The sequence below is a fragment of the Natator depressus genome, chromosome 6, assembly GCF_965152275.1.
Source record: "Natator depressus isolate rNatDep1 chromosome 6, rNatDep2.hap1, whole genome shotgun sequence".
NCBI classification, from domain to species: Eukaryota; Metazoa; Chordata; order Testudines; family Cheloniidae; genus Natator; species Natator depressus.
Window position 1 is genome coordinate 110,009,086 of NC_134239.1, and position 13,456 is coordinate 110,022,541.

A 13,456-nucleotide genomic window follows, 5' to 3' on the forward strand; every position below is an offset into this window, starting at 1 on the left:
TATAAAAAACTAAGTTCACAGCCCTAACTATGTGGTTCAAAAGAAAAGAGAATTCAGATGCTTCCATCCTATAAATAATATCATAAGGCCAGAACAGACCAAGTTTGACATTGACTTTGATGGAAAATGCTGCCCACTCACTTACATCAGAGGTACATAGGGACAGCTCATCAACTCATTAAACCAGAGTTCCAGGTTTATTCACATAAGCAGTCAACAAAGATGATATTCAGGAGGTTGTTTCCCAGATTAGGGCTTTTCTAACAGGGCTTTCAAGTTCTCCTGGTTTCATTGACCTAAGTTCTAGAGTCATTGTGGGCCCTGGCAAGCAAAGAGCAGTTTCCCTGATGGTGAGATTCCTCTGTAGCTTTCTGATGATGGGAGAACCTTCTTTCCCTATTATTGGATTTAAATACTGGATGGTCTTCTGGCACTTCAAGAAATAGTGAAGTGAATGACCCGAATGTGACTGGGCCTGGTAGCATTTTTGAAAGCATGTGCTGAGACGCAAGGTGAAATCCATCCTGATGGCTTGCTGTGGGAACATCTGATTGTCAAATGCCATGTAATTGAGAATTGTTTGCTCAAACAAGTTCCACAGGAATTAGTGGGAACATGAAAGCAATCTGGCTTCCCCCTATTCTACAGTCATAATGGATACTTTGGTAAAAGATGTCTCCCAGTTGTAATCTGGCTTTTACTTTACTTTTTTTAAATATCTCTTGCACAAAAGTCCTTAAGGAAATAGACAATGTGATTGTGTTCTAGTCTGACTTGGGCCACCTAAATCTGAACTCTCATCCATCTTCACTATTTTCCATCAGTTCACTCTTTTGAGATTGAGAGTTTGCATATTCTTGGCTGCTGTAGTTTCTATTCAAAGTTAAATTTGCCTAGTTTCTCTCAAGTCACTTTTTTTTTTTACCTGACCTGTAACCTAAATCTTGCCAGAAGTTCTAGCTTCAAAAGGTTAGAGAATGCTACTCTGTGTACTTAATTATAGGAGTCCTTTCCTCCTAAACTAGGTCCCAGGCCTAGGTGGAATTAGGATCCTGTCAGCAAAAGCATGTGTGCACTTCAGGAGGCTTTAGAGAAGATAAACAAGGCAATTATACATTTACATTGTACGTAAACTCATGAGGTATAGTCTGCCTCTTGGATACAGGTGCCTATCATATCTAAACCAAAGTGTTAAGAGCTCTTAAGGTATGGTATCATTTATCTAATCTCTGTGGATGTCTGAGGCAAAGAGGGTTTTTACATGGATTGTATATAGATAGTGGAATTTTAGTAGTCTGTTTTTTGTCACACAAGGATGGAAATACACTTCAGTAATGAAATATATCCCTCTACACTAATATATACCAGAAGTAAAATTGCATCTGAATCACTTGTGTTGCTGCTGCACACATTTACAAGGTACTTTATCCTACTAGTACACAAACTATACTCAGGCATATGACATTACTACAGCGAAACAAGAAAAGGCAAGTAGATACTTCAGCACCAAACATAAAAATTTCCATAAAGTGAATAAATATTAAAAAGAAACAAAACAAATAAGCATTTTAAATAGAAATTACTGTAACATCAGCTTTCCTGTAACTTCTCTTTCTCCCAGGCTCTCCAAGTTCTTTTCAAGAAGTCTTCTGCTATATGGTGGGTGTATGTTCATAAAGGATTTGCTGTTTTTAAAAAAAACCCATAACATTTTAACACCAGTTCACTAACTGAGCTTATGACTCCATCAGGAATTCTTTTAGTGTGATCTAGTAAAGAAATTCATGTAGCTTGGTGCTTCATCTTAACACTTAAACACTTTTGCAATTCAGACTATCAGGCTCAGCTGCTATAATCTGGAAACTTTGCATTACAAATTTTTGTCTTTACACATCACTTCAGCCTCAAAAGGTATTTCAGAAGTTTTGCAAGTTCTTCATGAAGGTGAATTTAAAAAAAAATCAAATGCCTTCAGTACGGAGAATTGTGGTACTCCAACGTTTTTTAAAGGCAGTCTCTTTTCTGAATAGAAAATGCAAATATGGCTGGTTCAGAACTTGATTGGAATTAGATTTGCAGGATAGGGAATGAAAAGCTAAATGATTTTAAAGTCTGAGCATGTTCAATGAATATTATTTCAGTCCTGGCCTCTTTATGAAATCACAGTATATGTTCTGGCAGGCCTGACTAGCATTTGGTAGGCCAAGGGACTGTTGCTGAAACAACTTGAATTAGAGAAAGAACACTGCAAAATCCTCCACCAAAAAAACCCATCTTAATAGTAGGAACAAGGAAAAATATACATGAACTCTGCATATCTGCCCACCCTGGGCTTTCTGCAATTTTTGATTCATTCTATGATCTGTAACTTAAAGAGATTGACGACATAACGTGAACAGATTAGACTTCCTCCAAAAAAAAAAAAAGCAGTGGCAAAACTATGAACTTCCTACTTCACTAAGGTGAATGGAGTATGGTGTGAACTTCAAAGCTTAACGGGGGTAACTTTTTTCCTCTTGTAAATGTGGGTTTTTAATTGGAAATTAATTCCTGATTTGAGTGTCATGTCCTATGAATGCTGTTCTCATTAAATATTTAATAAAGATAAATACAAAGAATTAATGGTTATTTAAGATGTTAGCAGTCACTTTTAATTTGCCATTGCTGCACACTTAGTATATTCTGTTCCTTGTTGTTTGCTGAATACATAGCTTAATAAACTTATTTTGGTGCGCAGTATGCATTGTGTGCACAACATAGCAGATTTGAAGTTGCTGTAGGAATCTGAATTTCTTTGCACTTTCCTGACTTTGACTTTGAAGTGGTCAACATTACTGTTGCATTAGCAGGATTTTTTGTATTTAAGAATTACTTAAGTTTCTGTAATTTGTGTTCTGTCCCAGCTTCTCTGGTCTATCCAAGACTGGTTCAGTTGCAGCAGGCCATTTGCCTCTTTATCTTCACTTCTTTTCTTTCCTTCTCCAACATAAGTTTACCTCACCAAATTTTGATCATCCTCAGACCAAAATTCACATCCATATTCATAGTTTAAAGCCAGAAGGGACCATTATAATTATATGTAGGCTGACCTCCGATGTAACACAGGTTAAAGAACCTTCAGCATCAAACCCGTAATTTGTTTGAGATCGAACATATCACTTCAAAAGATATCAAGTCTTGATTTAAAGACTTCAAATTACATATTTCTGTTTTGTTAAATGTAATCTGTGCTACTCATTTTTATTCTTGGTCTTAATATGAATTATACTACTAAACTGTTACTCATCAGAATGTATTAGCTAATATTAGCTTTTCACATTCAAAGTGCTGTACAAACATCTAGTCTTCACAGACCACTCTGAAAATAAGCAGTTATCCTAACTGTATAGATGGGCACCTGAACCAGGCCCTACCTTGCTCAAAACTGCAGGAAGTGTTTCAGAGCAGGAATTAAAACTCGGGAATGCCTATTGTCCAGTCCTGTATTCAAACCATTCAGCCCTTCTTCTGACAAGAAGGTAGTCATAGCCTGGGAGATGAGGATCGACCCAGTCTGGGTCCTAATGACTTGAATGCTGAAGATCATAGGGTATGTGGTACCACATTGAATGGTGATTAGTGCTTCCTAGAATAGCCCCTTTTTAAAGTGAAGCTGTATATAGCAAAACACAGGATGTGGCTGCATTTCAAATAGGGGCTCCCTAAACATTCACAAGGAAGTGTCTATTTCTTGTTTGTCATAGCACCTGGATACCATGGTCATGAGCCTATTAAAAATACCTTGTCCTTTACACCATCTTTATAGGATTTAATTTATGCTTTACAATCATGGGATTACTTGCATATGCACATGAGACCTCTGATTAATTTGTCATAAACAGTATTGGGAATATTGGTACCTAGGGATGTTTAACTACAGAATATCCTTTTCCATTGCATTTTAAAAGTTACTTAGTATGGGTAATCAGTCAAAATGCAAAACTGTTTTGGTGTCATGGTTCAGATTTACAGTCTCCTGGAATGTGGTATGTGATCACACTGTAAACTCTACATGTGATTCAGCATTCTGCTTTATACATCACACATTTTATTCACTATTTAAAAAAAATCTTTTTGGGTAACTTTTTCAGAAGTGCCTGATGAGTTAGATGCTGTCAAAATTTTACCCTTTATAGTTCCACTCCCTATGCATCTCCTCCCAGAGAAGGAAGGCAAACCATACCATTCCACCTGCCACGTAATACTGAACTCTGAAATGTGCAACTTTGTAAGGCCTGAATATCTCATTTGTATATTTCATGACTAAGCCACAAATCTACATCACTGCATACATTATATGAAAATCAGTTATGCATTGCATAAACAACAAAACACTTGTAAATGCCACTTACAGAGGGCATTCTAAGGCGTAGCACACCGTTCCACCTTCTGTGTACCTATTTTCTGCCATGAACCCCACCAATCCATGTGGATGCATCCCATGTCTGAATTGGTGGATCAGAGATTTTAAAGGGGAGGATGAGTTTACCTGAAATTAGGTTTTTTGTGACTCAGATCCACCAATCCAGAACCTCCTCCACTTCTGTTTGTGGTTTAAGAGAACAGGGATTTTTTTCTTCAGTAGGGGTTCCTGGATACTTGGATCCAAGCAAGAAAGAGCTCCTATAGACTCTGAAGATGTCACTAATTCTACATTCCTATTGTTAATTGCTTCTGATCTTGTCTAGCTTGATGGATCTGAGTCACAGGAACATAATTTAGAGGTAAGAAACAATGACTAAAAGTGTGATTTTTAGCTATATAGCAAGGGAAAGTGAAGTCATGTTAATCAGGGTACTTCAGGCTTAGCAGGTATTTAGTTCTTCAGGCTGTTAGCACTCTCTTTAAGAACTAAATGACAAAGTACAAGAAAACAAACCTGCCTTTTGGTGCAGATGTTTGGTTTTTAATCTGAAGGCTGGTGTGCGAATTGAAATTCAACCATTACAGTTCTTTTCAACCAATGACGTAGGGGAAAGCTTGATCAACTGGCAGCCAAAGTACATAAGTGAAAAGCAGAAAATACCTCTTTATTAAACTATCCAAACCAGTTATCAACAAGAACCATATGTAGCTAAGAATGCTGCATAATTCTTAAGCTACAAATCTGAAATATAAGCAAGCCACTATTGATCTGTAGTGCATTTCAATAAGGTGGTAAACTTATGAAAAAATTAACTTAAATAGACTTATCTAAGTCCAAATTTAAATGGTAATGCAAAACTTAATGTGAACTCTGAGTCTCCCCGACACTCATTGTCTTTTCCAGGCTTCTTATTCCCAAGTAACATATAGGAATATTTGTTAAAATATTTCTTAAACTGTTTACTGTTTTTCATTGGCAGATGAGAACTTTGGATTCTCACCAGTAGTGTTAACATTAATGGAGGTTAACTGTCTAATTTCCCTTTTTTTCTTGATGGCAGAATAGACCCATTGTCTGTCTGTGAAGTGCCCATTTGCTGCATATTTAATCATTAGTTCAAAGGATACTTACTATTTGTGTAGCGTGGTATAAAAGTGTCCAGAAGTTGCCAGCGGCTTGAGAAAAATGCAAGGCAAATTAAGATCAAACATTTGCAACAATTCGTGTCCTAAACAGATCTATTAATCTGTGCCAAAAACATTGTTTAACATTATTAAGCAGGGCAAATGAAATGTTTCCTATAGAAATCTGGCACATGATTTTTGAGGAATGAAGGCAATATGTTAGTAGTGAGTGCCTGTACACACAAACCTTTGTGCTGATAAAATTAATCTGCAGCAGATAAATTTAAGTTAATGTCAGGCTCTCTTGCTGGATTAATGTAAACTGCTTTGTTTGCAGGGTTTATTGTCATCCCAAAACCAGGCCAATTCTCCAAGTGGAACTGTAGTATAGCCATCACACTACTGCTAGCAAATCTTTGAACACAGGACAAGAAGTAATGACAGTGGAACCAGGAGCTGTTCTTCATACAGAGAGCATCAGAAATTATAAAATGGCAGAGTGTAAACTTGGAATTATGTGAATCACATAATACTTTGCAAAAGAATAATGTAATGAATTCTTAGTCTGGCTAATACTTCTAGGCTGCTCACCCAAAGAAGAATTTTCCTTTTAAAAAAGAAATGCTTCATTTGGTGTTGCAGTAAATTTTTTTCTCAGTTTTCTTTCTACTTTTCAAGTTTGGTGTAATTTAATTGATATATATATATGGGGGGGGAGAGAGAAAGATATATATGTGTAAAATAAAGTATGTTTCTTAAATCCAAGTAAGTTCAATGGTTATATAAATTAGTACTTCACCATTGTTTGGTTTTTTTTTTTGCACTGATTTTTTTCAACCAGAGATGGTTAGAAGACAGCCTGGAATGCACTCATGGAAAACGAAAGTCATTACTTTCTGGCTTAAAAATGTAATTCAGGAAGATGGATGCTGCAATCGTAGTTTTTTTTTTTTTAAACAGAATTGTTTGCACTTAAATAGTTTAATGCTAGTGGAGAATTACTTTAAAATGGGTAGTCAGACACCCAGAAAAGCTATGTCGTGGAGAAAAGATATCCTTTGTATCTATGAAACATTTATTTTAATATTGTTTCCAATTGCAATCAGCTCTGTATTATATGTATAAATGTAATTCAGTGATTGGGAGGAAAATGGATCAGTACACTAGTAATTTTAATCTAAAATATTTCTAATTCTGAAAATACATAATTAAACTATCTTGAATATGCAGTTTTGTTTACGTTCTGTTTTAAATTGGATCGATTTTGATGTAATCAATCTTTTGAATTAAATGTTGGGTACAGAAACACACTAACGCTTGTAGAACATATTCCTTTCTTAAAACCTTTTGCATCAGGAACACTTCCATATTTAATGTTGCTTAATTGGCTTAGGGAAAAGAAATTAGAAATTTTCCCCTGCACTACTTCCTATTAAAACTTACCTCTGAATACATTTTCCAGACATTTAAACCCCAATATTTATGAAAATAGGAGCCTCAGATTTTTGCAGTAGAGTGATCTCTTCTGATGCCTTTTAATAGTTGCATTTTAGTGGTTTAATACTGTATTTGTCTAAAAATTAGAGGTTAAAACCTCAATTGTTAAATTGCATTGACTTTCAAGCTGATTTTTATGTCGACAACTACGACAGTGTACTACGTGCGCACACTTAGATTTTTACAATCTAAAATTAGGTACTAAAATAGTGGAGTAGTATGTGTTTTGGGACAACTTGCTGTGCTAAAAATATCAGGTGCCCTTGCTATCTTTAACATTTGAGGTAGAAACAGTTATTATGGAGGTAGATATATCCAAGTATTTTCCTAATCCAATGCTACTTGATAGTGGTTGATACTAAATTGGTTTTTATTAGCAAAACAAAGGCCATTTCATCCCTTCCAGTATTTTCTGCAAGGGGATGAAAGGAATGAAGAATGTGCTACTCTGGATCAAAATCCAGTAGAAAGGGTGACTGAGATAATATGGTGGCATTTTCTCACTTCCTCTGCCTGGCCTAAGCCCCTTCAGACTCTCTATTGTTGGGCTTTTTCTGAACTTTGCAGATGTGCAGCTAGGAGGGGATATAAGCAACAGCTTTCTCAGCTCTGCTCTGGCATTCATATCCTTCAAAATGGAAGGTCTTTCCAAAAGTCAATTTAATGCTGATACTGATGGCATGATCTGGGCCTAAATTACCAACGAACTTTATCCCAGGTTCCAACAAATTTTTGTATAAAATTTATAGTTGAATAGAATTTTCTTTAATTGCAAGATATTAATACTCTACTGTCATTTTAGAATAAACTAAATAATTATACATAGAATCATAGCATTAGAAGGGACTATGAGGCTCATCTAGCCTAACCTGCCAGGAAGGTGGGTTTGTTATGTCTAAACCATGCAAGACAGATGGCTATCCAGCCTTCTTTTGAAAGCCTCTGTGAAGGAGCTTCCACAACCTCTGTAGGCAATCTGTTCATTGTCCTATTGTTAGGACGTTTTTCCTGAGATTTAGTCTACATCTGTTTGTAACACTGGAGAAACTCAAACTGTAGCAAGCCTCACATGGTTCTACATATCATCAGTTTAATAAAAATTAAAGCCTCACTCCTGCTTCCACTGAAGATAAACTTTGCTGTTCACTTCAATGGAAGAATAATCAGGCCTGTGATTTATGGAGTTCAGGTTTATTTAATCCTTGGATATAAACAAACTGGGTTGAAACTGTCAATTTAACAATCATTAACATTCTAATTTTACCTTCCTTATTTAAATGTTTCCAAATTTGATTCAGGTAAATATGGAAATAGTGAGACACTTGGTTGCAATATATTTTAAATTCTTAAACTGATTTTTAAACATACAGTGGAGACAGACCGAGTATCCTATTACCAAATGCTCTGAGCCAGTCACCTTCTGGGTTGCATGCAGATCACTAACCAAATTAGAAAAGTTACCATCTGACAGCTGTTCGCTGCTCTCTGTAAAATGTGCTGGTCTGTGGATAGCTGTCTTTATCATGACTAACATTGATTGGCACCCTTGGCATAGAAACACAGCACTGAATGGAAACCAACTTTCTGCCCATCTTCTGTAATAAGGGTCAAAAAGTACTTTGTTTAGAAGAAACTCCTCTTTCCCCAAGTTTAGAAACTTTCATGGCTGCCACCCAAGTCATAAATTCTTTTGCTGAACAGACTTCATTTCTCAGTTCTGTTATTCCAGCACCCTTCACAAGTCTTGTAGGTAAGAAGTAGACTTGAAAATATGATCCTTTCCCTAAACATTTTTGTGACCGTGTTCACAGAACACAACAATCACTTAAAATAAGGGTGTCAATCTGTCCTGTTTTCAAGCTGTAAGACTCATACTTGAACAAAATTTTGATCATTTTGCTGCAAAGTAACTGGAATAAACAGTTTAAATACTACATTGTTGGGTCAAGCAATTGTAAAAACAGATGTCCAACAGAACTATTTAAATCTAATTAAAAAAATCCTATGGGGAGTATGAAAATGTATTGGTTTTCCATCCAAACATTGCAGCATTGGGCTACTTGCCTGAGAATCTGAAAGTGAAATTGACTAGAAATCATAAAAGTGGATAGACTAGGTTTAAACTGACATTCAAAAAAGTAAACAGCATAAATACAGTCACTATTTAATTTGTCCTATATCCCTATTCCAAGTGCTCTGGTATTCAGAATATTATTCTACATTTGCATGCAGAGACTACTAGTCTTAAACCTGAAATATTGAATATAGTTTGAATGATGAAAGGAATTCTTCAGTGAAAGTGCAGTCACTTGAAAAGATCTACCTATTTAAGACCTTATTCAGCAAAACACTTATGAGCATACTTAACTTGAAGAGACTGGAGCATGGGTAATCAACAAAGCACTCATCACTCTCTTACCATAGAAGGAACCCAGTCCTGCATGCCTCATTCAGAATGATCCCAGGAAATATGCCCTTTTGGACAAGCTTAAAATACAAAAAAAAACCCAACACCTGCCTTTTAACAACCACCCCCAAAGTTTTGCCAGACCAGCAATATTTGAATTCTGTACATAGACTGGCAATTCTAAAGTCAGATCATGTATCTTCTGGGTGTATATGTTCAGCCTCTAGTGTGGATAACTGGTATGCAATACAGCAAAGCAAGGCCTAAAATTGCACAATAAAAACAGTGACTATCCTAATTGTTTGGAAGATTTTGTATTTTGCATAAGTCAGGTAATTGAACTATTTTTTAAAAATGTTTATATAGTGTACTGATCAGAACAAGACATTCCTAAAATTTTAGGAAACACAAAATCCTGAAATTTTTAAGCAGAGAAAATACAAGCATTGTTCCATATTGAACATGAGTCATTTTTTTGCACTAAAGCAAACTGAATGCTGGGTGAGAGGAAATTATTATTATGGCCTGGCAAGGTTACTCTATAAAATGTCATTGTAGGGTTCCATGTTTCTCAGTTAATTCCCAATTTGCTTATTTTACAAATGAAGATTTTTCTAACTCCTAGCCTGACAAACTCAAGCTGGGTTTCCCTAAATGTTAGCACCCTTCATAAAGGTTCTGCAGGCCCAAGTATGCCCTCATTAACTTTATGCAATCCCCAGTGCTTTCAGGGTTTACAGTGACATAATGGATTCTAATTGGAATTTAGTAAATAGTTCTGTTGATGCTCTAGAAATAGAATCCAGCTCCCATTGTTGGCTCTATTGGTTCTGGGGGGTCTAAAAAGAGGAAAAAGCATATTGTAGTATATGACAATACACAAAATCAAAAAGGTGCATTTTTTACATATATTCAAATCTGAAGAGGCTACACTTAAATTTTCACACTTGGAAATATGTCACTTATGATAACTGGTATTAATGCTAAAGCTAGTGATTGCCACTCTGCCATATTGACAAATTGGTGAAAATGAGAATTTTGTATCTGAACAAAATTAACAAGGTTAGACTTTCATATAGGTGGGTCCTTTTTAAAAAAGGAGCTGCATATTAAGTTGTCAGAAGTAAAACTAACGGCTTGCACAACTCTCTGTATGTTAATACAAAATTCAAGGTAGACCAATGAAGGCAACTACTGTGCATCTGAAATTAAATAAAACTGTTTAAAGATTAACTAACAAATCAATATAGTATGAGTTTTATTAGTGCTGTAGATAACTCAGGTAGCTAATTGGTTGGCTTCCTCAGTTGAAACTTCTGATGTTTGTAAAGCACTGTATCTATTTCATAACCAGCCCTTTGGGATGTGTGTTATTTAAGCAGCTATTTTTCAGCAGGTCTGCTTGTTCTGGTGGTTCATCAGGTAGGAGCTGTATATTTCATTTGCTCTGTCCAGTAGAGTTAAGGATCACATTGGAATATCCTCTTCACTTACATGCCCACTTAACACCGAAATAATGGTGTCACAGGCGATGATGTTTTTCATTGTTAAACAACTACTAGTATGCTGACAGTACAAGTTTGAAATACTTTCTAAAATCTGATGTGATAAAATTAAGTTTTCACGGTGACATACTTTAGAGAGTGATTTTCTTAAGTTAGTCGTCTTGGAAGTTGTCCGCCTCTAGTTTGGCTTTTTCAGATAGTTTCCTTGAATAATGTTTTGGGCAGTGGTTTTTCATCCTATAGTCTGTGGACCCCTGGGGGTCCACAGACTATGTTTAAGAATCCCAAAGGGATCTGCACTTCCAGTTGAAATTTTTTAGGAGTCCACAAATGAAAAAAGGTTGAAAACCACTGCTGTAGGGTGTCCTAACAAGTTAGTCTGTTTCAAAATGCACAACTTAAGTAACAAAACCCTACTATGAGATAGTCATGAAAGCAGTTTGGTTTTTGGCATACTTCTCATTTGTAATAATGCTTAGCTGTGAGGTATAATAGTAAAACCTCATCATGGAATTTTACAGAAAATTATCTGTTTTTCTTTTGGAATTGGAGTGTTACATGAAAGTAGGTGGTTTACTTGAATTATTTAGGATCAACTTGAGGAAAAAACAGTGCTTAGGAAAGCTCTAGGAAACAATCAGATTAAATTAACTTTACCGCTGACACTAGTAGATTGCTGCTGCTGTGAACTCTAATCTACAGTATGAGCTTGAAAGAGTAGAACAGATGTAAGACTTTTAGAACCTGGAGAGAGTGTGCTGTTCATGTCAAATGGTAATCAACTTCATTTTTCAATTTGATCTTCTAATGAGCAGCCTGTAGTGAAATTTTGCAGCAGATCAAATGTTCTTGGGATTTGTATCCATCACTCTACAGAACAACACTGTCCACTGTATTCATCAGACAAGATAAGCTCATCAACTTTTAGAATATTAATGCTCCTGTAGGGTTGGCCTGTTGCTACTTTAGTTTTTAGTTATGCTTCATTTCCTTGCTTCAAACATACCTAAAGCCTTGTATCTTTAATGGAGAACACAAGTGCCTCTGCCACTTCTGCATTCTTTCAATCTGACTTGAATGCCTGACAGGAAGGTCACCCAGCTCCTATAGTGTAGTATCTTGCAATACAAAAATCATTTTGTGCTTTTTTTGCTCCTGCTCCCTCACAACATTGAAGATTTGCCAGGAGGCTAGTTTTCCAAAAAAAAGGAGCTGAGAAATACAAATGTAACCACTTCCATCCCCCAAAAGCCATCTTCTGGACCTCTGTCCCAAATTTCTAGAGATAAGGAATAGTAGGTTACTGTTGCACCACAGATATGGGTCTCTATCTTCCATTTCCTCAACACCAATGTTAATACATAGCACAAGTACTCATCCATATAGCGTTCATCTATTCTTGTTCAAACTCCCTAAATTACTGGTATTTTCTACTTACACATCACTATCATCCTAAATCACTTCAAACCCTTTCTTCTTTTCCCAGTTTTCCAGTTCATTAGGTTTTCATGTTTGTGAAAGATGAATGATACCCCAGGAGCTGTAAGTCCACTATCCAAGCCAGTGGTATATGGTGGTTGGCAGCACTGCAAGCAACCCCACAGATTCCCGCTACTGGGCCTTGGACCTATGCTACAGGAAATTTCTGCAGGGCTGTGAAAGTATTTACTCCAGGCTCTGACCTTTAAGACAGACACACCTGTTGAATAAGAACTGGAGTAAGAAACACATCTTACAGGCCAGCAAACAGCCATGAAATAATGATGTGGGTAGTGATCAGGTCAGATTTAAACTGGGGGCCAAGCAGTGGGACTCCGTATTCTATGACCAGTACCCTTAGCCATACACCCTGCCATGCAATGATTTTGAGAGAACTTACCTGTGTCAGAACATTAGACTTTGAAAACTGGCTTTCCATGATGATATCTAGCTCTTACATAGCATTTTCACCAGTAGATCTCAAAGAGCTTTACAAAGGAGGTATGTACTGTATCCCCACTTTAGAGATAGGGAAACTGATGCATAATAGGGTAAAGTGAGTTGTTCAAGATCACCTACTAGACCAGCAGTACAGCTGGGAACAGAACCCAGCTCTCCTGAGTCCTAGTGCAGTACTCTATGTACTAAGCCACACAATCTTAGAAGACATAGCAGTGATTCATTTAAAAAAAATAAAAACACACTAACTTCTATTCTCACATCTACATGGTTAGTAGAGAATGACATGCTGAGATTTTAATGAAAAATAAAATTAATCTCAGCATCTTATTTACAAAGCAAGACTTGTTGATTTTATAACAGCCTAACTTTCAAATACCAAAACAAACTTGTGAAAAAAATTCTGGAGGTTAGGGTAAACTCCAGCACTATTTTTGCTGTATGTAGACTGACTTGCTTAGGCCAGGTCTACCCTACAAACTTACATCCGTATAACTATGTTGCTCAGGGATGTGAAAAATCCACACTTGAGTGATGTAGTTGTACTGAGCTAACTGCTGGCGTAGACAGTGCTATGTTG

General features: G+C 36.4%; 1 protein-coding gene across 8 annotated transcripts in view; it reads left to right on the forward strand.

Moving 5' to 3' along the window:
• WDR20 (WD repeat domain 20) overlaps positions 1-13,456 on the forward strand; it is a 73,260-nt gene that overhangs the window by 46,117 nt on the left and 13,687 nt on the right. The window contains exon 2 of one of the 8 annotated variants that reach the window (XM_074956262.1): positions 5,867-6,805. The exons of 5 other annotated variants lie outside the window; for them this stretch is intronic. In XM_074956262.1, coding sequence (XP_074812363.1) covers positions 5,867-5,920 — 54 coding nt within the window. In that variant the 3' untranslated portion in view covers positions 5,921-6,805. Of the gene's footprint in view, positions 1-5,866; positions 6,806-13,456 lie in introns of those variants that run through there. 2 more of the 8 variants (XM_074956255.1, XM_074956261.1) reach the window with 2 other exon arrangements.